Below are 27,992 nucleotides of genomic sequence, written 5' to 3' on the forward strand. Positions count from 1 at the left end.
GTAGGTAGTGGCTTGGCTCTGCCCCTGGCATTGCTGAAGTCCATGGGCGACGGTAACCACTCACCATCAGGTGGGCCGTATGCTCGTCTGCCTACAAGGGCAATAAAAAAAAAACGTAGGGATGGTCCGATCGATGTCCCCAATTTGGTAGCCGCTCATCCCGAGCCGGTTCATCGATATAAGTTTAATTACGACAAAAAAAAAATTCAAACGTGTAAGTTCGCACACGCAACCAATAAAGCCCTCACAACGCAATCCAGTTGCGCATGCAAAGCACGCGGAAATGGAGACTCGACGATGTTTTGATATTGTTTCAGGGTCCCACGAATATTCAAATATATTAGCTGCACGTTCTATTTAAACACATTTGATTCTTTTAATTGCTCCCATGGCTGAATGTACGTACCTACCTGGCTGAATGTACCTAGTGCTAAGTGGTTACAGGAACGTATAGAAGAAAGGTGGAAGAGCTCACGGCACTCAGCCTGAAAGGGTATGAAACAGCAATTGACTTAGCGAGAGCAGTGCTCCACTGCATCTACTACACCAAACTCAGTGGGTCACCGCAGCACCCCAACAACAACGCCGCCACCTAAAGTTTGAGTGACAGTTCTACAGGGTGATAAAAAACTACCCGTAATGCGCCACCCACCTTGAGATATGAGTTCTAAGGTCTCAGTATAGTTACAACGGCTGCCTCGCCCTTCAAGTCGAAACGCATTACTGCTTCACGGCAGAAATAGGCAGTGTGGTGGTACCTACCCGTGCGGACTCTCAAGAGGTCCTACCACCAGTTCTTCTTCCTCAGGTCTTGCCTGTTACCAGCAGCTTTTCTAAATTGTGATATCTATGAACTAAACTTCTTTTGCCAGTGTAGAGCAAAGAAAAAAAAACATACGCTACAGAACCACATTCTTTAAATTTCATAATTGTCAAACGAACAGCCTAAGACAATTTAAAATTAAAAAGAAGAAAAAAAAAACCAGAACATAGCGCCACCGCGCCTAATTATGACAAAATATGTCGGTTACAACTAAAAGCGACGTGAGCCGTTTTTTTTGCCGCGTTAATTTATTGCTTAAGTTATTAGAATCATTCGTTTAAATTTAATAAATATTAATGACGTATTTGACAAATATTGAAATATGTAATGCGGCCAATACATAGACCTATATTAGTACATTATGGCTCGATGTGAAATTTCATCGAAAGAATACAAAAAAAAAAAGATTTACACTACATAATTTAAACAATGGTTTAAATTTTTAATTTTTTAATCTCGAAATCCATATTTAAACGTTCAATAAGCTGTTTAAAGAATGTAACCTTTTTTTAAATAGTAATGTATTGCATTTATTATTGTATTAAAAAAAATCAGTTGCCATAATCATGAGTTATAAACTTTGTAGGTATAGGTCTACCGTAAATACCTACGTACCAATTTCTTTTTGTTCATTGCTTAATAAAATGCTTACGATATCTTTTTTCATAGATCTTAATGCTTAATTTGAATAATAGTAAATTGCGACATACTTGTCGTATCTTTTCAGAATTTCCAAAGAGGAAAACAATTGGCACATCTACAGGAGATGACTTTTAAGGATAAGTCTATTAAACAATTATACCCGCTTGTTTTTTCATTGTTAATTGTTTTTTAGTGTACCATAAACTAGGTATATTCTTTCTCTCTCTATCTCTGTCTCTACAAACGTATTAATTAATCAACAAATAGCGTCGCACACATCTTTGACTGTTCGTGAACACGTGACGCTTCCAATTAAGAAGACAAACTAAATTATTATCTCGATTAATGAGAACGAACATTTGTCAAGAGCGCTCAAGAACCGAAAGTCGGGTTCGAAGCAAGCGCATCCGCCGCGTCCCAGACCCGCCCACATATCTCTCATTGGTTTAAGACTAATTATATTTTCGGTACGAAATCATCGGAAGCTATTTGCATCGTTTAACGCGTCACAAATGATTCCCGACTTTATTCCATATAGTATGAGGGTGCGTTTTGGGTTAAACGTTAAACAAAATGAATTTTAGTTCGTCTATACGCCCATTAGTTTGCGCTTTTCATCTTCATTGCGTTCGTTCAGAACGCGCCTGACAGTCCTGTTGTGTGGTGATACGCGATTTTCAATCTTACAGCAAGCAATCCGTGGTGCCTGTAAGGAAACTCAGTTTATCGTGTGCAATAGTGTTACAATGATGTCCGCTGTCTCGTGAAAGCAACGAAAGAACAGCTTCATCAAAAGAATACGAGAAAAAGTGCAATTTTATTGGTTAGGTTCGTTCAGTTTTCGCGCCAAAAATGAATCTCGAAATTAGTACGAACGAAGAAAACGACGATGGGAAATTCGATAAAACCGACAATAACAGGCTACCATTCTCAATTGACAGTCTTCTAGCTAATAAGTTTCAAGGGAATGCGAACCGTGAAGGCTCTTACGAAAGTGTAGAGAATGCGCAAAATAAAGATGGCGGACAAATTTTTAAAGTTAATATAGACTCTTTTGATGTTGATAATGATGATGACGACCGCAGCGACGGTAGCGAAGAGCACGTGGACGTCGAAAGCTCGACGGCTGACGAATCCCACGAATATGTGGATGCTAGAAGCGATTTCCAACAAACAGGTAGGTTTGTAATTTTATATCTCTGTTTACTTAATACCGATTTATTATAATGGCGAGTACTGCGATCATATTGCTCTGAACATACCTGATAGCTTAGAATATTCGTGACAAGGAAAATCGAGGGAAAGAGACCGCGCTTGCGCAGCATGACAAGGTGGTTTGATCAAATCCGCACCACACTAGAAACCACTAGAAACTAGATGATCCCTTATCTCCATTTTATCATCGCACCTCCCGCCATCGGAGCAGAGTTCATCCATATTATCTGAAACCGCTGCGTTCATCGACAGTGCGTTTCTAGAGGCCTTTTTTTGCCACGTACCATCCGGTTATGGAATGAGCTCCCCTCGACGGTGTTTCCCGAACGCTATGACATGTCCTTCTTCAAACGAGGCTTGTGGAGAGTATTAAGCGATAGGCAGCGGCTTGACTCTGCCCCTGGCATTGCTGAAGTCCATGGGCGACGGTAACCATTCACCATCAGGTGGGCCGTATGCTTGTCTGTCTACAGGGGCAATAAAAAAAAACCATTCCACGAAGCCCTTCATACGGCAAATGATCGGAAACGCTGGAAATACATAACATGAAAAATAAAATCCTGTCTAAACATGATGTTCACGACTCTTCGCAGTGAGGAGACGATACAAGGAGGAGGAGATTTAATATCGACCAAAAACCTATGTATTGTTCCTTCAAATTATCCACAGCGCTGAAAGCTCCCCAATCTGTTACCAGATTCAGAGATAAATTGATCACAACCTACATAATCTGTGGTCAGGTTTTATTAAAAAATAAAATTTCAATTTTAGAGCGCAAGTCAAACTCTGTTCTTGATTATTTAACAAAACTGCCAGCTACTATTGTTGTTGTTGTTTTTTTTGTATAGGTATTCTATTTTAGAGTAAATTATTTATTCCCGTAACATTTACTACAAACATTAGTGGACACCTTATAACTATAACTTACGAGCGACTGGATACATCATCATCAGCCTTTATCTGCCCACTGCTGGACATAAGACCAGGTGTTTCTAATTATATGCCCACCCCTAGCACGGCTATAAGGCCAGAAATAGGTCTTCTTTTTTTCTCCACCTTATCCCACTAGGTGGGGTCGGCACAGCTAAATTTTCTCTTCCATTCTCTTCTATCAGCCGTCATCTCAACACTCACTCCTCTCTCTCTCTCATATCGTCATTCACACACTCCAACCATTTCTTCTTCGGTCGACCTCTTCCCCTCTACCTTGCACTACAATTTCCATACATCTCCTAGTCACATGCAGACTTATCAATGGGTAAAGTAAAAACTATTCACGAATAATCTGATGTAAAAAATACTAGAAAAGGAATTTTTCATTACGAGATGCTTAAAAATCTGTTTCAAGATAGAGATATTTCGATATTTCAAAAAAAAATCTTAAAACTGTAATTCCCTAAGATTTTGCTGAACTTAGATTGTGTTGTTTTGGTAGGTATTTATCCAAGCTATCACCCCCTGCAGTATGTCGTACTATTTATTGGATACCTTGTATACCTATGTAGTATTTTGAAGTCTGCATGGCCTAAAGGATAAGACGTCCGGTGCATTCGTGTTGAGCGATGCACCGGTGTTCGAATCTCAGGCGGGTACCAATTTTTCTAATGAAATACGTACTCAACAAAATTAAATGTTCACGATTGACTTCCACGGTGAAGGAATAACATCGTGTAATAAAAATCAAACTCGTAAAATTATAATTTGCGTAATTACTGGTGGTAGGACCTCGTGTAAGTCCGCACGGGTAGGTACCACCACCCTGCCTATTTCTGCCGTGAAGCAGTAATGCGTTTCGGTTTGAAAGGTAGGACAGCCGTCGTAACTATATTTGAGACCTTAGAACTTATATCTCAAGGTGGGTGGCACAAGATGTCTATGGACTCTAGTAACCACTTAACACCAGGTGGGCTGTGAGCTCGTCCACCCATCTAAGCAATGAAAAAAATATATATGCCATGTTTTTTCATTCGGTAAGCACACGCATAAACGCATTTGAAATGTGGTGCTGGAGACGAATGCTCCGAATTCCGTGGCCAAGAGGACAAATAAATCTATCCTGGATCAGCTTCGCATCCGAGTCAGGCTCTCAACAATCTGTTACTAGAGGATCCTCAGCTACTTCGGTCATATTGCCCGCCGACAGTCAGATAACTTGGACAAAGTGATTGTGACGGGCAAAGTAGAAGGAAAGAGACCCCGCGGCCGATTACCTAGCCGTTGGTGTGATCAAGTAACCGCTCTAACTGGGTTGCCAGTCGCAACCGCCATTCGAGCAGCTGAGGACCGGACGAGATGGAAACAGCTCACGAGACAGGCAACGGTCGAGTTTCAGGGACACGACCTTCAGCAATGAAGAAAGCGACGAAGAAGAAGAAGCATATCGCGGCTAATTTCTTTCCTTAGATGATTCATGTCCACTTGATGATTCTCTGGAAGAGATACTCTCATCTATTAATCGTTCATGTATTTGACGTTTTTCATTTGCACTTATTTTATATTGGTCTGCCACAAAGCACACTAATCTATTGGTAACGAAAGCTACTTTTACGGCTTAAGCCTTCGTCAAACAGAACGCGTACTTAGCGCCGCGTACTTAACGTCGCGATCTTATATAGCGCTGGGGCTCTGTTTGACGGTATGTTACCATAGTAGTACAACACATCTCGGCGTCATAGCGCGGCGTCAGTTTAGCGCTCTGACGCGCGCTATTTACGCGTTCAGTTTGACGGAGGCTTTAAGCCTCGTGTTTGTTACTGTCATTTGATTGTTTCTGAAATTTCGAATACTTTCCATACAGTTTCAGTGGTCGATTAGCTATATTTAAAACTCACGAGAACCGTGTTAAATGAAAAGCAATTACACTTAGGAAAAGACGGCAGAAGACCGGACGAAAGAAGACTGAAAGAATTTTAACGTTCTGTTGTCTATCTATACTAATATTATAAAGAGGAAAGATTTGTTTGTTTGTTTGTTTCGAATAGGCTCCGAAACTACTGGACCGATTTGAAAAATTCTTTTTCCATTAGAAGCCGACATTGTCCCTGATGAACATAGGCTACTTTTTTTATTTTATTTTTTATTTTTTTTGTTTGGTTTCATGTGTGTTTTTAATGTTTCCGAAGCGAAGCGAGGGCGGGTCGCTAGTCTCTAATAATTTGGGGCAATAATTTTGCTTCACTGCACTTTATTAAAATTCCCTACCTTTTTTTTTATAACGTTACCTGAAAACTTCGAAAGTCCATAACGACCAGCCTCTGGTTTTCCAGCCAGAGATTACGCCCTCGCAACTACATGAGGTTTCCTTCATCGATAATAAGGCCGTCTGTAGACAACTACCAGTTACCGGCCGCTCCGTCCGTGTGATTAAGGAACCTTTGTATCACTATTAGTACTGCGCAATTCGTGAGCATAATTTACACTTAAGGCATCTCTGAAGATATCTATCTTGTAAACTATAGGTCTGTGGACCCAAGACGCGCCGATCTGGACGCGAATCAGAGTTTATCTTTAAAGCGCTGGTAGGAAGTCTTGTGAGTCCGCACTTGGTACTACCACCCTGACTATTTGTGCCGTGAAGCAGTAATGCGTTTCGGTTTGAAAGGCGGGGCAGCAGATGTACTGTACTCTCAAGATGGGGTGGTTGATAGACGAACTACAGTGACCACTTAACCCCAGATGGACTGTAAAATCGTTCACTCATCAGAGAAAAGGTTAACTGACGAAAACTCGTAATTTTTCGAAGGTTAATGGGATGTTTTAGAGTCCTGCCCACCAAGCGATAACCCTTGCACTCTCTCACCCGACGTCCGATCTCTGCCCGGGCTTAGACCTTAGTAGGGGGGTTTCCAAGGTCAACACTGTTCTACCACACCCAGCGTACCTACAATATAGAATAAGCCGATCCCAAAGCTGCCCGCAGACGTATAGGCTGTACCTAAGTGTTGAGATAAAACAATAGGCTTGGCTACCGTTTGAGCTTATCCAACCGCGACGGGGCAACGAAACGCCGCCGTCGCCCGAATCATGTCTTGTCGGATCCCCCGGATTCACTCTCTGTGCTTTTATGGCTCTCAAGCACCAACCACCGTCCTCGTCGAACTCATCGATGACAACGAAGAGTCCGACGACCGCCGGTCCGGCGTCCCGAGGGGGAGAGTGATGGGAGAGATGTGCTTCACTTTCCCCCCGCTGCCTCTTCATGAGTTCGGTCTCATGCGAGGTTTGGACGTTGGTTGTTGAGCGACAGGAGGTTTTAGTTAGTGCGACTCTGACATGCAAGGCCCTTCATCTCCAGTGGAGGAAGGAAGTCCGGCTATTTCATCCTGAACAAAATAAAGCCACTGCCATTGAATTCGTGTATAGTGACAAAAAATAATCGCTTAATGACGATCAAAATTTAACGGACGTTACGTAAAAACATAACTAACAGCAGTATAGCTAATATTATTTACACCTATGATTTTGCCGTTCAGTTCTTACTGGTGGTAGGACCTCTTGTGAGTCCGCGGGAATAGGTGCCACCACCCCACCTCTTTCTGCCGTGAAGCAGTAATGCGTTTCGATTTGAAGGGTGGGGCAGCCGTTGTAACTATACTTGAGACCTGGAACTTATATCTCAAGGTGGGTCGTGTCGCATTTACGTTGTAGATGTCGATGGGCTCCAGTAACCACTTACCACCAGGTAGGCTGTGAGTACGTCCACCCATCTAAGCAATAAAAAATAAAAATAAACAGAAAATTAAAATATTTTTTCATGTTTTTTTCATGCATGCATCCCATAGTATTGATGCATCTCTGCCTGCGCAGTATCAAATTTTTAATGCCCTTCTTGATGAAGTTAGGTGTATGGAACAAGCTCTTAAAAGGCACATTTTGAACTGGCTCGCATGTATTTATTTTATTTTATTCAATACTAGAGACCCGCCCTCGCTTCGCTTCGGAAACATTAAAACACACATGAAACCAAAAAAAGAAAATAAAAAAAAAGTAGCCTATGTTCATCAGGGACAATGTCGGCTTCTAATGGAAGAAGAATTTTTCAAATCGGTCCAGTAGTTTCGGAGCCTATTCGAAACAAACAAACAAACAAACAAATCTTTCCTCTTTATAATATTAGTATAGAGTATAGATGCAATAATGCAATATTTTTTTTATTTTTTTTATTGCTTTGATGGGTGGACGACCTCACAGCCCACCTGATGTTAAGTGGTTACTGGAGCCCATAGACATCTAGAACGTAAATCTGCCACCGACCTTGAGATATAAGTTCTAAGGTCTCAAGTATAGTTACAACGGCTGCCTCACCCTTCAAACCGAAACACATTACTGCTTCACGGCAGAAATAGGCAGGGTGGTGGTACCTATCCGTGCGGACTCATAACAGGTCCTACCACCAGTGAGAAGATACTTTTGACCCTAGCTCTTGTAGTCTAAAGACCGTCTGTCGCATGAGGTCGAGCGTTGTCGTGTGAGAGCAGTGAGTGAGTACCAACGACTAACCAATGCTGACCCGGAGATTCGCGAGCTTATGTAAAACAAACGCGACTAAAAACATTACACGAACCAATTAAGAAATGACTGAATTGGAAAATTGAATTACATATTTTTTTAACAAAATTCATTTTAATTTAGATTTTATTGCCAGCCGTGCATAAATTACGTGTTAAATTACCAATATTGTAAAACAGCTAATTCACAGATAAAAACGTATTATTAAAATTAGCAATAATTAAAAAAAAAAACAGTTATGCGTGAAAAATTATTCCTTCTATCACTAAAACCATTTTTTCTCGATTTGGAACTCAGAAACTTTTTTAATAATAGTTTTACTATATTTCGCAATCTTAACACATTTCAGAAAAATATTTTTTGTACTTATCGAATTACATGGACACGTAATGAAACTTATTTTATGGTTTAAGCTCGCATTTATGACTATCACTCTATTACTTCCGACATTTCGATTACTTGTGACTAGTGACTCGCCAAAACTGCAAAGAAAATACTACAAAATTTGTATTTGATTATCAAATCTCCGCCATCTTTGTATCACGATTTCAGCGTCTGAAATTGGTATATTTTATCGAAGCTTTTTTTTCCTACCTATGCTGATAGCCTTGAGAGGCTATTTCAGCTTCACCCCAACGTGTGAAGGTGAGCTCACGGGGCTCAAACCGAAGTGTTGCTAACACTAGCCCTAGCAAGAGCAGTGCTTCGCAGAATCTACCACCGGATCGGAAACGCGACGCACTGAGAAGATCCGGGAGAAACTCAGTGGACTGTGTCTATGTGTTAATTCGCCTTGCGACGGGTTCGACGAGGACGGTGACCGGTGCTTGTAGTACCTAAAAGCACCGCTAATGGATCGGGAGAATCCGTAATGACATGTTTTGGGCGCCGTCGACTGTTTACCATTCCGTCTACAAGATCGGGTATGCCATCTAATAGGAAGGTCACTTATGCCTTTGCGATAGCACTCTGGTGATCTAGATTCTACAAACTGTGTGAAAGCATTTTGTACTGCCTCCTGGGAAGAAAATTTTTTATTATGTAGAAAATTGTCCAAATCACGAAAAAAATGGTAGTCCGTTGGAGCAAGGTCTGGCGAATACGGAGGGTGACGAATGGTTTCTAATTGCCGTTCCTGTAGTATTAAAACGGTTTCTCCTGCTGTATGAGGTCTCGCGTTATCATGGAGCAATAATAGTGAAGATCGATTCATGAGTCGCGGCTGTTTCACTGCTATCATTGTACGGAGTTCGGCACAGTAGACATCTGCTTTTATTGCTTGACCAGATCGGAGAAAGCTATAGTGAATAACACCATGCTGAGACCACCAAACAGTTACCATTACCTATTAATTGGTAAGCTTTGCTTTAGGACACTGTTGCGGCGTTTGACCTGGGGTCAGCCATTGCATTTTTCGCTTACGATTATCTTAACGAATCCACTTTTCATCACATGTCACAATTCGATCCAATATTCCTTCATTTCTGTGTCGATTCAACAAGGCAACATAAGTTTCAACACGCGTTTCTTTCTGCAGATCAGTCAAATCACGAGGCACACATTTTTCATATTTTTTATTTTATAGATTTGTCGCAAATGAGATAATATTTTCGGTAAGGTAAGGTTAAACCATGCCGCTAATTCCCTTCTTTTTTTCTTTTTCCTGCCCTACCAGCCTTGAGAGGCTATATACACTTCACCCTAGCGTGTAGGTTAGTGCACGGGGCTCAAATCGGAGTGGTGCTAACACTGGCCCTAGTAAAAGCAGTGTTTCGCAGAATCTACCACCGGATCGGAAACGCGACCCACTGAGAAGATCCGGCGAGAAACTCAGTGGGCTGTGTCTGAGGGTCAATTCGCTCCTCGAATCCTTCGTCGCAAGCGACGGGTTCGACGAGGACGGTGACCGGTGCTTGTGGTACCTAAAAGCACCGGTAATTAATCGGGAGGATCCGTAATGACATGTTTTGGGTGACGTCGACTGTTTACCATTCGATCTACAGGATCGGGTATGTAGTTTCCAGCGGCCACGACAAGAGGATTCTCATGTCGTGCCGCCTTCTCAAAGTGGCGCAATGATGCGGACTGTAGATACTTACTGACTGAGTCAAGTTCCAGGTCATTATGGAGATTCACCTTCCTCAGGAATCATGGTGTTCTGACGGCTATGATGCAAAATCGGGATTGAATAACCTGAAGGGATTTCAAGCTTGGCTCATTGCTGGCCGCGTGAGCGAACAGTACGCTTGAATACGTCATGACGGGGCGTATGTAAGTGTTGTAGTGTGTCACCTTATTACGGAGGGACAATTTGCTTCGCTTGCAAAGCATAGGGTAGAGACGTCCTAATATGAAGGTGGCACGGTCGCGTACCGTTTTGATATGGGGACGGAATGTCATCCCTCTGTCGAGGGTGACGCCTAGATATTTGACCTGCGAGGCGCATGGTATGGGCTGGCCAAAGAGAGTGATAGGGCTGACGGCGGAGGTGTGAACGCGCCTATTAGGGAGTGAGATGCTTGAAGGGGTATGCAGAGGGCGACCCCTTTTGAAGACCACCGCTGTGCTTTTCGTGGGGTTGATGTCGACCGCTAATTCCCCGGTAGTTTGGTTCGGATCGGCTTCCACCATCTCTTTCCATTCATTATTATTCACATGTGTGAGTGTTCTTCCATGTGGTTAGTTCTTCAAATCAAAATTTCCATCACGAAAGCGTTTAAACCAAAATCGTACGGTGCGTTCATTAGCCAGTCCCCTCTCCAAACGCAACATTGATATTGCGAGTTGTTTCTGCAGCGTTAGTTCTGCGTCGAAACTCTCATCCAAAAATCACTCGAATTTTCTAAGTATCCATTTTTCTTGTTTAAGCTGAATAATGAAGACAACTGAAAGTCGATAATCGAATGTTGCACATTTTTTAAAAGAAGAATCTCATAGGTACCATTTGAAAAAAGTTTCACTCAAAAATCTCAAACCATGAAGGTTTTATACCAATTCGAAGTACCTATTACAATAAAACAGCAATTTCATACTTTAACCCCTATTTTAATACGGTTTCGCACAGCATGGGAGGGTTATCTGTTTAAAAAACGTGATTTCCGTCACCCAACCAACACACAAAGTTGTAATATAATCGTGGTATAAACAGACAGAGCAGTGAATGGTGAATTAAAAATCAAACCAATCTAATAGATTATTAAATTACTTTAAAAACAAATAAAATATATTGGACATAACGTATCTTCTATATTTATCGTGAAACTCGAATAAATCAAACGAAAACCGAGTCGTCTAGAAACATGAGTAAAGTCAATTAAAATGAAACGTAACAGTAAAAAAGTTTAAAAAAGTTCCGTTCGCGCGTTCTCGCGTCATTTCATTCGACGCCATGTTAATTTTCACGCCCGTCTTATTTTTGGCGCTAATTGTTATTTTATCTATACAAATATTATAAAGAGGAAAGATTTGTTTGTTTGTTTGTATTGAATAGGCTCCGAAACTACTGAACCGATTTGAAAAACTTTCACTGTTTGGAAGCTACACTATTTCCGAGTGACATAGGCTACAATCGTTTTTGAAAAAAATTAAGATAATGTAACCCAAGGTGTAAAAAAATTACCCAAAATATTCTTTACATTGCGTGCCCTGCGAAAACTATTGATAATTGAATAAAATAATGTACCACGACTTTGTAGAACACATTATTATTTGCAAAAAGTGTCGGGACAGCATATATCTAACTATTATAGTTATGCCGCAATAAGAAATCTTTTATTTAAAAAAATAAAACAACGTCAAATATCGTCAAATTTTTTGTTAAAGACCCGAGCGGAGCCGGAGCGGGCCGCTAGTTCGTGAATAAGAGGAAATTTATATTGACACTAATACGTTAACTAAGTAAATACGTCTTACGATTACTGAAAAATCAAAGCTTAGGTACTTACGTCAATCGAAATGTTTTATTTTATTTTTTATTAGACATTTTTTATTCGTATTTTTAACTAATCCACGGTGTACGAAATCATGTTTTTAAATATAAAGAAAAGCTGTAGGCATTAAAATGTCTTTCACGTCCTCATCAAAATTCGAACAACGTTATAGTGCCAAACGCAATAAAACATTATATTTAATATATAATATAACGTAAATAGTTTTGTAGAGTCTTCCAACATTTAAATCAACATCCAACATTTAAATCAACACTAATTGGTTTTATGAGATTCTGGCGGGATAAAATGTGTAATTTATGAACTGGCAACATTATACACAGCAGAACGTTCAAACGTCTTTATTCTGAAATGTCAAAGAACCTAACTCTGGTTATTTCAAAGTGAAGTCATGGAAGAAGTGCAGAAGAATATACTTAGACTTCAACGTTACAAGAATAGGTATACACCGTACTTATTAAATAAGAAATATTAAATTGAAATTTATGTTTAAAATTATTTGTTGTTAAAAGTATCCACTCCACACAGCCTCTAGACTTTTGAGCAGTTCGCATAGCCCGTAGGCACTGCAACATTAATGTCACTGCCGAAAGTGACGAATAAAATTTAAGTTTTGGGTACCGTTTCTTTGGAATGAGAAAAGGATAATTTTAAAAACATTTAATCCTTCAAATCGGAAAGCTGAATACTTCGCGCCCAAAATTTTGATAAAGGTATGGACGAACCTATATTGTAAAAAAACTCTTTTAGATAAGGTATGAGGCGTTTACTATGCTTCGATTTATGATGATCAATTTGACAGTACGTATTGAGACAGATTGCCGCCATAACAATATGACACGACAATGTGTTCATCTTCTTTCATTGAGTTCATACTAGAGCATTAAGTTATGTTTATTCAAAACGTTATAATCATAAATAATTCGATAGTTTAAGAACAACTTTCGGACATTTGGTTTGTTTGGCAGCGGCTTAGCTCTGCCCCTGGCGTTGCTGAAGTCAATGGGCGATGCTAACCACTCACCATCAGGTGGGCCGTATGCCCGTCTGCCTACACGGGCAATAAAAATTAAAAAAATATTTCATTTGGACGCCTGTTGATACAGTATCGCTAACATAACATACTATACAGTGAAATAAGTAAAACAGCCTTTGCTGCTGTTTTATATATCAACATTTGTTTTAACTTAAATTTAAATCTTATAATTAAGTTATAGCTATTAATAAAACTTATAATTAAATATTACGTTCGGCATTTGAGGCTTTTTGTTTTCGAAAGAGCTTGCCCCTCGACAAAGGCTTCATCTAAAGAATTCCTACTTAATCTCTGTTTTTGGCTGTTCGATTCCAATGTGACTTATATGCAGATTCAGAGCTGCAATTTTTCAATGAGTAGCTCGATTTGGTGCAGGTGAAATTCAGGCAGAGCGAGACTTGTGGAGAGTACTTAACGGTAGACAACGGCTTGGCTCTGGCACTGGCCTTTCTGACGTTCCTAAACAACGGTAACCGCTCACCACCAGATAAGCCGTATTTTCGTCTGCCTATAAAGGCAGTAAAAAAAAAACAATAATTGTTACCTATATCAGCACCAATAATACCTACAATACATTCAAACACTATAATTTGGGTATTCGTGTAGTCTGTGCTCCCGCGCGTGTAGTCTGTGTTCCCGCCACTCCGTATTCAAATTAGCCGTTTGAATTGTTTCCACAACGTTCCACGCACACGAACAAACAAAATCATTTAACGATATTTAGATACTCAAACACATTTATCTTTAGGGTTGCTACTTGTAACCTTAATATGGAATTTTTTTAGTAGACGATCACGACACGATACGGCATCAAAGTATCATAAATAGGAATCTAAATAAACAAAAAGTAATAGAAAATTCTTCTTTATTTATTTTTAACTTACGTTAGCAAAGGTTCAGACTTCCTAAAAAAAATTTTTGTTCTACCTATTCTAGTGATCTCGAGGGGTTATACTAGATTCTCGGGGCGAGTAGATGAGCTTACGAGACTCTAACCTGTGGATGTGCTAACACTAGCCCTAGCAAGAGCAGATCTTCGCAGAATCTACCACCGGAACCACTGAGAAGATCCGGCGAGAAACTCAGTGGGCTTCTTAAAAACGACTCCCGTTCCTTTTTACGAATTAAGTATATCGAATATCGATACAGAACCACGCAGAGAAGGATAAACTTCCAATTCACTTCAATGCAATTATTAGCAAGACGAGTCACATGAATGCCGCCAATCATTACGCAAATTATCTATAATAATATTATAATGCTGAAAAGTTTGTTTGTTTGAACGCACTAATTTCAGGGACTAATGGTCCGATTTGAAAAATTCTTTCAGTGTTAGATAGCTCATTTATTCAGGAAGGCTATAGGCTTATAAGATTACGCTAAGACCAATACGAGCGGAGCACTATTAACCTCCTCTTTTGAAGTCAGCTAAAATGATTTTGGTACCTTAAATAGCTCCTTAACATTCTATTATTCAAAAATATACTTACTTCTACGTAAATGAAGTCGCGGGTAAAATTTAGCGTTATACCAAAGTAACTATTCCACGCGGACGAAGTCGCGGACAAAAGCTAGTATATTATAAATCAAATTAGAAGTCTGTTGTGATCGTTTGACAAGTACGTAATTTCATTAAAAAAATTTATACCTCGCTGCGGGATTCGAACACGGGCACAGTCGTATCGCTCGATACGAACGCACCGGGCGTCTTATCCTTTAGGCCGCGACGACTTTCAAATCGGCGGTGTAGATTAATTTATGTAAAACAACCAAGCAGCCCTGGCACCAACCGTTTAACCGCGCAGTGATGTCTCATTTTCTAAATTTGTTACGAAAAGATAAATCTTTAAGCGTTCCGAGCGCTCGTTAGCTAAATCACTCCACCGGTGATCATTCAACGAGGAGGGAAAAAAATATATATATTCGAAACAAACATGAAAGAAGAAATGTCTCGAGCCCGCAATTTAGTAAGTGGTCGGGGGCTCATTAAAAAGCTGTAAAATTCTAAAAACGGAAGGTGTTCGATTGCCAGATTAGATGGTGAAATTTCCCGGTTTATTTGTTTTTTTTTTTCTTTTTTTTTTTTTTTGTAAAAATAAGAACTAGTAGCTAATCTGTTTTGTAGTAAACATTTAAGTACAGTATAATCAATATGTTTTTCACGTACTGAGATTTTTTTTTTGCTTAGATTGATGGACGAGCTCACAGCCCACCTGGTGTTAAGTGGTTACTGGAGCCCATAGACATCTACGACGTTAATGCGCCACCCACCTTGAGATATAAGTTTTAATGTCTCAGTATAGTTACAACGGCTACCTCGCCCTTTAAACCGAAACGCATTATTGCTTCACGGCAGAAATAGGCGGGGTGGTGGTACCTACCCGCGCGGACTCACAAGAGGTCCTACCTCCAGTAAAAAAATCGTTGAATATGATATTTTTTATGTTTGCATTTTAAGAATAAACGATTTTCGGAACTACCTTACCTTACTTCTGTTCCTTCTTCACACAATACCTATATACCTGAAACCAATGAACCGAGTGCAAATTTTTTAATACATTTTCAGAGCCCACGTTATGTAAAACCTATACAATAGTAATCTTTATATTTGCTTGATTTATTTTAGTTTTTCGATTTTCGATAATCTATGGTATTTCGTTACTGGTATCAGCTATCTACATTGTACTGGAAACCTTCCTTCATGAGCGTGAGCTGTCAATCTAAATTTGACAGAACCCAATAAAAACAATCTAGTTTTATAATCTGTACAATAGTAATTTTAACGTCACATAATAATGTTAATGTTTTCGATTATTTGAGTGTATGTGTACGCTGTTGTACAATTTTAATCAAACATGAATAACCATAAAATAAAAGAAAAGGAATCGACCATTGTTTTTTTTTTAATTCAAAAAAAGGAACGCAAATGAATACCAATGCAAACGGAATTTTTATTCTTTTAAAACTTGATAACCCCGTAAACTCTTTTTAGTTAGCAAAGTTAGCTGGCCAAGTTAAATGCTGCCGCTGTATGCAGTTAACAGTGTAACGGGATGAGCGCTTTACGATCTCACGGTAGCTGCAGGATAAAATTTGTCACCTCACCGATCAGGACGGTTTCATGCAACGTAGTCACTTAAAAACATTTTACATCGATTAGTTTTATTTTTAAATGCAAACACCTTTAATGCCGTTTTGATGTGATACGGAAACGACACAGGAAAAGCTACAACAGAAAGAGATAAAACCAAGCATCGATACGACTTAGACTGCTACCTTGATGTAGTGCCTAGGATCAAGCTCAATACGTCAGCATTGCAGCACTTTACAAGTTACTTTCGCGCCAAAAGGGTGATTTCGATATGCTACTTTTTTTAAACTTATTTAACTCGAATATTAACGTGAGTAGATCTTTTTTTTTTTATTTATTTATTGCCCTTGTAGGCAGACGAGCATACGGCCCACCTGATGGTGAGTGGTTACCGTCGCTCATGGACTTCAGCAATGCCAGGGGCAGAGCCAAGCCGCTGCCTACCGCTTAATACTCTCCATAAGCCTCGTTTGAAGAAGGACATGTCATACCGCTCGGGAAACACCGTGGAGGGGAGCTCATTCCATAGCCGGATGGTGCGTGGCAAAAAAGATCTCTGGAAGCGCACTGTGGATGACCGCAGTGGCTCCAGGTAGTATGGATGAACTCTACTCCGATGGCGGGCGGTGCGGTGGTAAAAACGAGATGCCGGTATCATCTCGAATAATTCCTCAGAGCACTCCCCATGGAACATTCGGTACAAAATACAGAGGGAACCGAAGTCCCTCCGCAGACCCAGAGGTTCCAAACGATCCGAGAGAATGGGATTATCGACAGTCCGAACGGCCCTCTTCTGTAGGGAGTCAAGTGGAAGAAGCTGGTATTTGGGAGCCCCGGCCCAGAGATGGGAGCAGTACTCCACGCGAGGCCGGACTTGTGCTTTATAAAGCAAAAGCCTTTGTCCAGGCGTGAAGTAGCGCTTCGCTCTGTTGAGGACCCCCAGCATTTTGGACGCCAACTTGGCTTTGCCTTCCAAATGACTCCGAAACTGGACGTCGCTCGAAATGTCGACCCCAAGTATCCCGATACTCTTGGAAGGTTGCAGGGATACTCCTTGGAATTGCGGCGCCATGACAAAGGGGTCCTTCTTGGCAGTGAACGCGCAAACTTGTGTCTTTAACGGGTTGAATTGAACCAAGTTCAATTCACCCCATTTGGAGACTCGCCCCAGAGAGTTCTCCACTTCAGACACAAGTTTTGATCGTCTCTCTTGCACCACGCTCCGAGAGAGACTCTGATGGCCGATATATCGCGCATCCCCCGTGCTGTCATCCGCATAGCAATGCATGCCATCAATAGACAGCACGTCATTGATATACAGGATGAAAAGCGTGGGGGAGAGCACCGAACCTTGTGGAACGCCAGCGTTAATGGTAATGGTATCAGAACAGTCACCGTCTACAACGACCGTGATGCTCCGCCCATCCAAAAAGCTAGCGATCCACTTGCAGAGACCCTCGGGGATTCCGTAAGATGGTATCTTCGACAGAAGTGCCCTATGCCAGACCCTGTCGAAGGCCTTCGCGATATCAAGGCTCACAGCAAGAGCCTCGCCCTTGCTTTCCAAGGCTTCAACCCACCTGTGATTAAGGTATACAAGAAGATCGCCAGCTGAGCGACCGTGACGGAAGCCGTACTGTCGGTCACTGATCAGCTGGCGATCCTCAAGATACTTCAGGAGTTGTATATTTATTATTCGCTCCATCACCTTGGAAAGCAAGGAAGTTATCGCGATAGGCCTATAGCTCGATGGGTCCGACCGGTCACCCTTCTTGGGGATAGGGTGGACGTGGGCGGTCTTCCATGAAGACGGAACCCTGTTAGCGCAATAAGAAAGACGAAACAAACGCGTTAGCGCAGGCGTCAGCTCAGGGGCGCACCTTTTCAGAACCACTGCAGGGATGCCGTCCGGCCCACTCGACTTATGGACGTCCAGGAGTCGGAGCTCCCGCCTGACTGAACACTGTGTGAAGCAGATCTCCGGCAGGGAGCTATCACACCGGGGGATATTCGGTGGTGTGACACCCCCGTCGTCCATAGTCGAGTTCGAGGCGAAGAGTTTGACCAGAAGGTCAGCCTTCTCTTTCGCACTATGGGCCAGACTGTCATCGGACTTGCGTAGTGGTGGGAGACTAGACCTGCAAAAGTTTCCTTCTGCAGCTTTGGCGAACGACCAAAAAGCACGGCTCCCAGAGGGATAGCTCTTCAGTCGCTCGCCAATTCTAGCAACGTGCTACGATTTCGCCCTGGCAATAACCTTCTTGTAGGACCTGGAAGCGGCGTTATATTTCCGCCTTTCCTCTGAGATGTTAGGATCCCGACGTTTCCTGGCATCATTCCATGCCACGTATGCGGACCGCTTGAGGTGTGCAGCATCCCTGCTGGCATTGTTATACCAGGGTCTGCTGCGACCCCAACGGGCACTTCAGAGGAGGGAATAAACAATTCCATCCCCACGTCTTTAAGACGGTCCGCACAGACGTCAGGATCAGCAGAGGAAAAGCAGAACCGCCCCCATGGGTAGGATGCGTAAAATTCACGCAATCCATCCCAATCTGCTGACATATACTGCCAAACTCTTCGATACCTGGTCGTCATTCGACGACTAGGACGAGAGAGTGGTGTGGCAGCACGGATAAGGCAGTGATCTGACGATCCAAGCGGAGCGTCGACCACCACACTGTATCCGGCTGGATCGGTGGTCAGCAGAAGGTCCAACAGAGAAGGCTCGTGCCCCTCAATATCTGGGACACGGGTGGGCTGTGTCACCAGCTGGGAGAAGCCGTAGGCCAGGGCGAAATCGTAGGCAGCCCGACCCGGGAGCTCAGTGGTTCTGGACCCCAACCACTCTTGGTGGTGAGCGTTCAAGTCTCCAAGAATCACTACCTCCGCAGATGGGTACTGCTCAAGCACGCGGTTAGTCCCCTCTAAAGATCTTAGAAAAAAAGATCTTAGACAGCTGCGTAAAATGAAAAAAAAGCACCATAATTATTAACAATAAACTTCTGTCAATTACTAGCGTACGATGATTGTATTCCAAAATTTCGGTTTTACTAAGAGACAATAGGTGAATGATAGCGTAAAACTTGAATTCTAAGTTTGAGTTGAACTTACATAACTACGGACCCTTTGAAATCCTGATCATAGATAATACACATAAATTAGTTACAGATAAGCACTCAAGCGCTCAACAAAAATGCTTACGGGCGTCGGCCACTAGATGGCTTCGCTTCGATTAGTTTCTCATTGCTCCTGTAGATGTCAGTAACATATTACCTATCCTATATTTTGTAAATTTTCAGAAACCACAAATTGATAAAATTTAATCAATTTGTCTATAACGAATAAAGACAGAATTTACTGTTCTTAGTCATACAATAAGTAAATGCCTTAACTTTAACAACATATAAGTTTACGGGCATCCGCTACAAGATGTAGCTAGTTTCCATACAAAAAAGTATTTGTCTTAAAGTATCGCAGCTTCGGGTCTCTGATTCTGATCGCCAGTAGAAGCGTTCTGCTCAGCTACACACATAAAAAAATAAGAGATCTCAACACATTAACTGTATAAAGCCATCCCCAGACTACAGAGCACGATAAATTGATGTTAATTGCCTCACACTGTCAGGTCTGATCGTGCGCGCTCTGATCCCGACGTCTTGTTAAAGATTATTTTGAGATTCTAATTAATTTATATCCCCAACTTATTGCGAACGATTTGATTGATCCCTAAAGGCGTACAATTACTTTACATTAGAACGTTGAAGATCGCTTATTTCGGAGCTAAGAACGTCTTTGTGAAGTCTGTGCAGTTTACCACGAATACTAGCTACAAAAAGACAATTGAAAAAAAAACTTTTACGGGCACCATAGCTTCAATCTTTAGCCGTTTTTTGTGGCTTGGTGGGAGAGCTAGCGGGGCTTAGAGAATTGGCCCTAGTAAGAGCAGTGCTTCGCTGAATCTGGCACCCAATTAGAATCGCGATCCACCGAAAAGATCCGGCGGGAAACTCAGTGGGTTGTGTCTATGTTGAGTCGTGGCCTAAAGGATAAGACGTCCGGTGCACTCGTATCGAGCGATGCACCGGTGTTCGAATCCCGCAGGCCCCTAGGCGGATACCAATTTTTCATGCAAAATTATAATTTGCTTAATTACTGGTGGTAGGACGTCTTGTTTAGTCCGCACGGGTAGGTACCACCACCCTGCCTATTTCTGCCGTGAAGCAGTAATTCGTTTCGGTTTGAAAGGTGACGCAGCCGTTGTATTGTTAAAACTGAGACTTTACAACTTTATTTTTTTGTTGCTTAGATGGGTGGACAAGCTCACAGCCCACCTGGTGTTAAGTGGTTACTGAAGCCCATAGACATCTACGACGTAAATGCGCCACCCACCACCACCAAAACATGTAAATTTCAATGTGGTACTGATTCACTCCCAGCAGAAAAGAAACATGAAAACAAAATACAATATATATATCGGTAAATAGAATTAATGAAAACTTATTACCATAAACAAAAAAACAAAAATTAACAAAGCCACTGATTTTTCGAAGCCGGAAATCTATATCTTAACTTCGGAAACATTTTGAAACATCTTTAATATGACACTCGCGCTCGTTAACTCATTAAAAGTGAAATACAAGCCAATAACGTATGCCCTCGGTAATTTCTTTAACCATAATAAATCGTTTCAACATTTATTCTGAAAGACATGATTAATTTTCATTCACGGAATTGCTTGTTTGGCATTTCGAACTTTCTACTCTGCCGCATATTGAATATGTATTTAAAAAAAAAGTTGCTTATGGGCGGTGACATTTTAATTTTTTTTTGACATCGGTTAAGTTTGAAATTGTTCCTATGATTCCAAGATGAAATGGGATGTCAATTTAAAAAAAAAAGTTTTGTCAATAACTACTAAACCATTTATTCAAAAACACAGACAGAATTTCATTCGTTAATATCAAACGTAATCCGTAATCTAACATGAATGTAGCGTAATGTAGGGATGCGATCCCATGCGTGGCCCAAGCTACTGGTACCTATCGAGTCAGCTAATGTGTAATTAATTAGCTAAATAAGTTCATCAAAAAACGAAGTAGTCTATTTTAGGGAATGTTTTATCACTCGGTCCTCGATTTTATACTGTAGTAATTTTAAGCATCCCCAGCACTGTTAGGTACAATATGTCTTAAATTACGGGAAGCATTAACAAATTGCCGATAGGTCGACCCTTTATTTATCAAACAAGATTAGAAAGTGCAAAATTAAATTTAGCATTGATTGAATTAGGATACTGTGCACGCTTATTTAATATGGTCCTTTTTTTTTAAATCTTTTAGCAATTTCTACAAAATATGTAAAAAAAAGTTCATCACTGGGTTAAGGTTAGTAAACTCTTTAGAAATCATTCAAGTATAAGATAATTCTGAACTACCTAAATATTAAATTTTTAATTGGACATTAACTAATTGTAATTCGCTACAATATTATTAAATACTAGCCGTACTCGCCAGTTTCGCGGGGCATTTAAAGTTAACATTATTATTTATTGTCATTATTATTAGGGAGTCCAACACTCATATAAATATTAGCCTATCCATTAAGTACATGTATTTTCTACATGGATACCAAGTTTCAAGTCAATCGGATGCACGGTTCAGTAGCTATAACGGAACATCCGTAAAATGGTTTTTGTAGATTTATATATCAGTAGATTAAAATTGTAAGACACGAACAAAGAATATAAATAAAATAAACTCACAATTAACTTTAAAAAAAACAATTATTTTTCACGTTCTGTCGTAAACTGTTGTTGGCATCCGATCCAATATGGCGGCGGTTAGAATGACACGTTGATATATTGCCGCTAATTACTCAAGACGGGAGGTGTTTATTGAAAATAACGTTGAGGTGATGATGTGGCGTGTCCGCCGCGTCTTCGCATCGTAAGGAATGACTTCCGTAGTGTACGATGATAATGATTACATCGGATTTAAGAACATATGTATTCTAACGAAAACAATACAAGTAATTTATTCATTAACTAGGTACCCAAGATAATATAAAATATCACAGGTACATAATATTTATATACCTAACATAGTTGATACGTTCCTACAAAGTCCCGTGCTGTGCGATACCATGTTAAATGAGACTAGAATGAAATACGTACCTACTCAACAAATGCTCACGATTGATTACCACGGTGAAGGAATAACATCGTGTAATAAAAATCAAACACGCAAAATTGTAATTGCGTAATTACTGGTGGTAGGACCTCTTGTGAGTCCGCACGGGTAAGTACCACCACCCTGCCTATTTCTGCCGTGAAGTAGTAATGCGTTTCGGTTTGAAGGGCGGGGCAGCCGTTGTAACTGTACTTGAGACCTTAGAACTTATATCTCAAGGTTGGTGGCGCATTTACGTCGTAGTTGTCTACGGGCTCCAGTAATCACTTAACACCAGGTGGGTTGTGAGCTCGTCCAACCATCTAAGCAATAAAAAAAAAACAGCGTATTGGATTGCGGCCACGAGATCTTTTGCCTGCAATCTTGCCAGTTACTATAAATTTTTCAAGATTTACACTGCTCTTTATGGCAATGTGACCGAAGAACTCAAATATCTCCTCTTGAGGCATATGGTAGTGTGCCTGGTTTGGATATTAAGCTGTCTTAGAATAAGGTTAAGTTAACAAAAAAGTTACTAACTATTTTATTTTTTTTATATTTTGTTACGTAGTCTTTTTAGTGTCTGTGTCGTTGTTTAGAATCGAGACACTGGAATATATTCCCGTAATTTCGTAATAGCAGTAAAAATATTTAGAAGAAATATTATTTTTTGCTACGTACCGTCCGGCTATGGAATGAGCTTCCGCTCCACGGTGTTTCTCGAGCGCTATGACATGTCCTTCTTCAAACGAGGCTTGTGGAGAGTATTGAGCAGCGGCTTGGCTCTGCCCCTGGCATTTCTGAAGTCCATGGGCGACGGTAACCACTCACCATCAGGTGGGCCGTATGATCGTATGCCTACAAGGGCAATAAAAAAAAAATAGATACACTGGTTGATGGGAAAGAGCTTATAAAAGCGCACTGCAGCCTCCAACCGGCATTTACTGGTTATAGAAGCATTACAAGCCCGCATCTCTACGTACCACCATTTTGCCTGTTTCCACCGCGACGCTGTCACGTCTTCCAATTTTAACGATGCAATAGTGCAAGTAAATTGTGGAAAATATAGAGGAATCGTAACGTCGTAACAGCCTTTATACTGGTGGTAGGACCTCTTGTGAGTCCGTGCGGGTAGGTACCACCGCCCTGCATATTTCAGCCGTGAAGCAGTAATGCGTTTCGGTTTGAAGGGCGGGGCAGCCGTTGTAACTATACTGAGACCTTAGAACTTATCTCAAGGTGGGTGGCGCATTTACGTTCTAGATGTCTATGGGCTTCAGTAACCATCTAAGCATAAAAAAAAAAGATGTGTCCTGCAGTAGACACAATGGGATGCGGGTGGTACAATGGCTGATCAGTTCATCTACGATTTCCAACGATAAAATCTAAACAACACAGAAAATTCCTTAACTTTTTGGCACCGTAAGAGAAAAAAAATAACGTTCCAAATGCGAACGTTGAAAATCTATTAATTTAACTACGAGATCAGTTATCGATGTTGGCGCGCCCCTATGGCCGACATAGCACGAATGACATTGTTTGTGCCAAACGATATGTTACTTCACTTGCAATAGTTCATCTATATAAAACATGATAATACGTAGTCAGAGCGTCAATGATATTTTATATGTAAAAAGAAGCAGATATGTTTCAAGCGCACGTCAAGTGAAGACTCGAAAACAGGCCAATTGGGATAGGGAATAGGTGAAAGTCTGATGGCGCTATATCAGGCGAATAAGGTGGGTGGGACAGCTAATCTTACTTCAATTCGTTGATTTTTGCCATAGCTTTAACACATGTGGAACCCTAGCGTTGTCTTGGGGGAAGATGATTTTTTTTTCCGCCAAATATGGTTGTTTTTGCTGAATAAACTGATGAAAATTATATAGAAGATTAGCGTAGTATTCTCAATTAATCGTTTGACCTTTAGAAAGGTAATCTATCATCAAGATCCCATCTGCATCCCAAAAGACGGAAGCCATCACTTTTCCAGCCGACTTTACAGCCATGGCTTTTTTGGAGCCGGGCATCGCGATTGCGTCCACTGTTTTGATTGAATTTTTGATTCTGGCGTGTAATAACAAACCCATGTTTCATCTGTTGTTACAAATCGACGTAAAAAATCGGCATTATTACTCTGAAACGATCCAGACATTCTTTTGACTTTTGCACCCGAATCCTCTTTTGATCGTGCGTAAGCAATCGCGGCACCCAACGGGCCGATGACTTTTTCATATTTAATTCCTCACTTAGGATATGATGTACCCGGTCTTTTGAGATACCTGTAGTATCAGCTGTTTCAGATAACTTCAGTCGTCGATCTGTTAAAACCATATCATGTACTTTCACGACCATTTCCGGAGTCGTGACGCTTTTTGGACGTCCGGAGCGGGCTTCATCTTGGACACACTTGGACTCTGGGACTTACGGTAGGCAGCGGCTTGGCTCTGCCCCTGGCATTGCTGAAGTCTATGGGCGACGGTAACCACTCACCATCAGGTGGGCCGTATGCTCGTCTGCCTACAAGGGAAATAAAAAAAAAAAAAAAAACACATGTAGGACCGCGTTTAAACTCAGCCACCCAGTTTTTTACTGTGGTATAAGAAGGAGCACATTCACCCTAAGCATTATTTAACTCGTCATAGATATCTTTCCCCTTCATACCCTTCATATGAAGAAACTTTATCACCGCTCTTTGTTCAATTTTATCCATTTTGAAAACACTTGACGAAATATATTTTCAAATGACAAAAAATCAATGAAATTTTCACGCCACCAAATTCAAATTTAGAACACAGGTAGCCAGAGATAGGAATTTAAAAATTACATACACATTTTTAAAATTTTAACTTTTTAAATAGTAGAGGTTACTTATCATCCCGCCCTCGTAAAAACTTCTTGACTTATTTGAATGGAGTAAACTTAATTGAAGTTCAATTAAAAACATCGAACTGTTGATGCTTCCTGTTCACGTTGATTTGTTGTGACTCTGATCATGGAACTCACAATGAACCAGTGTGCTTAGTGCGAGTTTTTTAACGCTCCCGATAGCGTAAAAGTTAACTCATATTTCTATGCAGTTGGAACAGCGCCCCTAGCGGCAAACGTAGGCAAACATTTCAGCTCCATACAAATTTGAGTTAACTTTTACGCTATCGAGAACGTTAAAAAACTCGCACTAAGCACACCGGGGGTCAGTAGTACCTTTTGTGATACATTATCCTTTTTTTTTTCAGGCTCTTGTTCGTCACGCGGCAAACGCGCACGTACTGCTTTCAGCGCGCAACAGATCAAAAGCTTAGAGGCGGAGTTTGAGAAAAACAGATATTTATCTGTGGCGGCCAGAGGACGACTCGCCAGGCAATTGAGGCTGACGGAAACACAGGTTTGTCGTGTTCGGAACTTAACATCTCTACGCAGCGACTTTTTTTTTATTGATTTGATGAGTGGACGAGCTCACAGCCCACCTGGTGTTAAGTGGTTACTGGAGCCCATAGACATCCACAACGTAAATGCGCCACCCACCTTGAGATATAAGTTCTAAGGTCTCAAGTATAGTTACAACGGCTGCCCCACCCTTCAAACCGAAACGCATTACTGCTTCACGGCAGAAATAGGCAGGGTGGTGGTACCCACCCGTACGGACTCACAAGTGGTCCTACCACCAGTAATTACGCAAATTATAATTTTGCGGGTTTCATTTTTATTACACGATGTTATTCCTTCACCGTGGAAATCAATCGTAAACATTTGTTGAGTACGTATTTCATTAGAAAAATTGGTACCCGCCTGAGATTCGAACACCGGTGCATCGCTAAACACGAATGCACCGGACGTCTTATCCGTTAGGCCACGACGACTTCATACTGCTTCAACGAATGTGACAGTCGTTGCAAAATACAGTTGAGACTTTAATCCCATTTGTCGAGATGAGTGCCGAAATTTACTTTCAAATCAATAGGTCCCACTGATGATCTAACACAAAGTGGGCTATATGAGGTTGTCTGCCTAAATGTCCCAAACAGTATTCTAGTCACTTAAGAAAATTAAAATCTGAACATTTAGGTTAATAGCAATCAGATTTAAATAAGCATATTTTTTTTCCTTTGACGGAAAACGAGTTTCTTAAAACGGTTCCACTTGTAAGATGTTGTTATGCCGGTACAAGTAACGCTATCTGTCGCCAAATAGTAGAAGCGATATCAAAGAATCTAGCACTATCGAGAACGATCGAAATGTGATATGGAGGTACAAGTAACGCCATCTGTTGTCAAATAGCGAAAAAGAGATATTGAAACGACTAGTACTATCGGAAATGTTCTAAAAGCTCAGTAACTCACTTCTGAGACTTAATTTCAGCCCATCTCATCTCGTTTCATTTGATTTCATCCCAATTGTTAGTCTCAAATTAATGAACTCATTTTTTTTTGTTTTTATATCATTTTTCATACAACATTAAGTAGATTTATATTTGTTATTTGAAGGTTTTTATAAACTCAACACTGGTAGCAATGGTGTTGAACACATCCTTACAGATCCAGCAGATCCAATAACCTTTTCATTAGACGCCTTCAGCTCTAACACTAGGAGCAGGCTTAGGGACCCTGGTAACTGTACTCGTCGAACTCGACAAAGAGGTCGACGTGCAGCCTAACCCATGCATCAGCTCGCTGAGTTTCTCGCCGGATCTTCTTAGCGGGTCGCGATTCTGATCCGGTAGTAGATTCATTCGCGAAGCAGTTGCTCTTGAGTTGTTAGGTCTCCTTCGGAGGCGCTCGGGCAGTTGTTAGCAAATTCCACCCCTCCTGGATGAGCCTTTGCTCGCCCACCTGTCCTAGTGAAACTGGAAAGCCCACTGTAATCCTTCAATCATAAAAAAAGGTGTCGCAAGAATCCGATTGCCATACTTAATAAAATAGAAGAAGAATTATAGTTGGATTCATTGTATAATTTTACGACTTGTAACATAAAAGCTATCTCTTTCCTTTCAGATCAAAATATGGTTCCAGAATCGGCGAACAAAATGGAAACGAAAGTACACGAATGATATCGAACTTCTTGCTCAGCAATACTACACCAGTTTGGGAATCGTCTCGCCCAGACCTATGTTCGTTGGGGATCGACTTTGGGTTTTCAATTACCCCAACAGAATACCGCCTACACAACAGCAATGGATGAAACCGGTAAATAACACAACAAGCCCTTTAGACCGTTCGCTATTTCGAAGTTTATCCAAACCTGAAATCCCGCAATTTTGCGTCCCAGCGAGTGTGTATCCGAGCGAGCACGTGTTCCCGAACGTCGATCGGAGTTTTTTGACAGGAAATGTCAAAATTCCCGCGCAAATTCGATTGCCACGCGAAATCTACAATAATATGGCGACGGCGCAAAGGAACATGGAGGCGTTCAAAAACAACATCCTCAGCCACAGCACGCCACCGCCAGAGTCCAGTGTAGATCATCTAAGAAGACTCGAAGAGAATTTTAGTATTTAAGTTTGTAATATATAGTTTTTGTAACGTCTGTTGTGTAAATAAAATAGAATTTTGAGAAGTATTTT

General features: G+C 41.0%; 1 protein-coding gene across 1 annotated transcript; it reads left to right on the forward strand.

The window, feature by feature from the left end:
* The first annotated feature begins 2,081 nt into the window (after positions 1-2,081).
* Positions 2,082-27,985, forward strand: lms (lateral muscles scarcer). Its single transcript, XM_028173034.2, has 3 exons — positions 2,082-2,642; positions 25,669-25,817; positions 27,424-27,985. The coding sequence occupies exons 1-3, from the start codon at positions 2,318-2,320 to the stop codon at positions 27,925-27,927; spliced, it is 978 nt and encodes a 325-aa protein (XP_028028835.2). The 5' UTR covers positions 2,082-2,317; the 3' UTR covers positions 27,928-27,985.
* Positions 27,986-27,992: the final 7 nt, after the last annotated feature.

This window comes from Bombyx mandarina, chromosome 02, assembly GCF_030267445.1.
Source record: "Bombyx mandarina strain Sakado chromosome 02, ASM3026744v2".
In the NCBI taxonomy this organism is placed as follows: domain Eukaryota; kingdom Metazoa; phylum Arthropoda; class Insecta; order Lepidoptera; family Bombycidae; genus Bombyx; species Bombyx mandarina.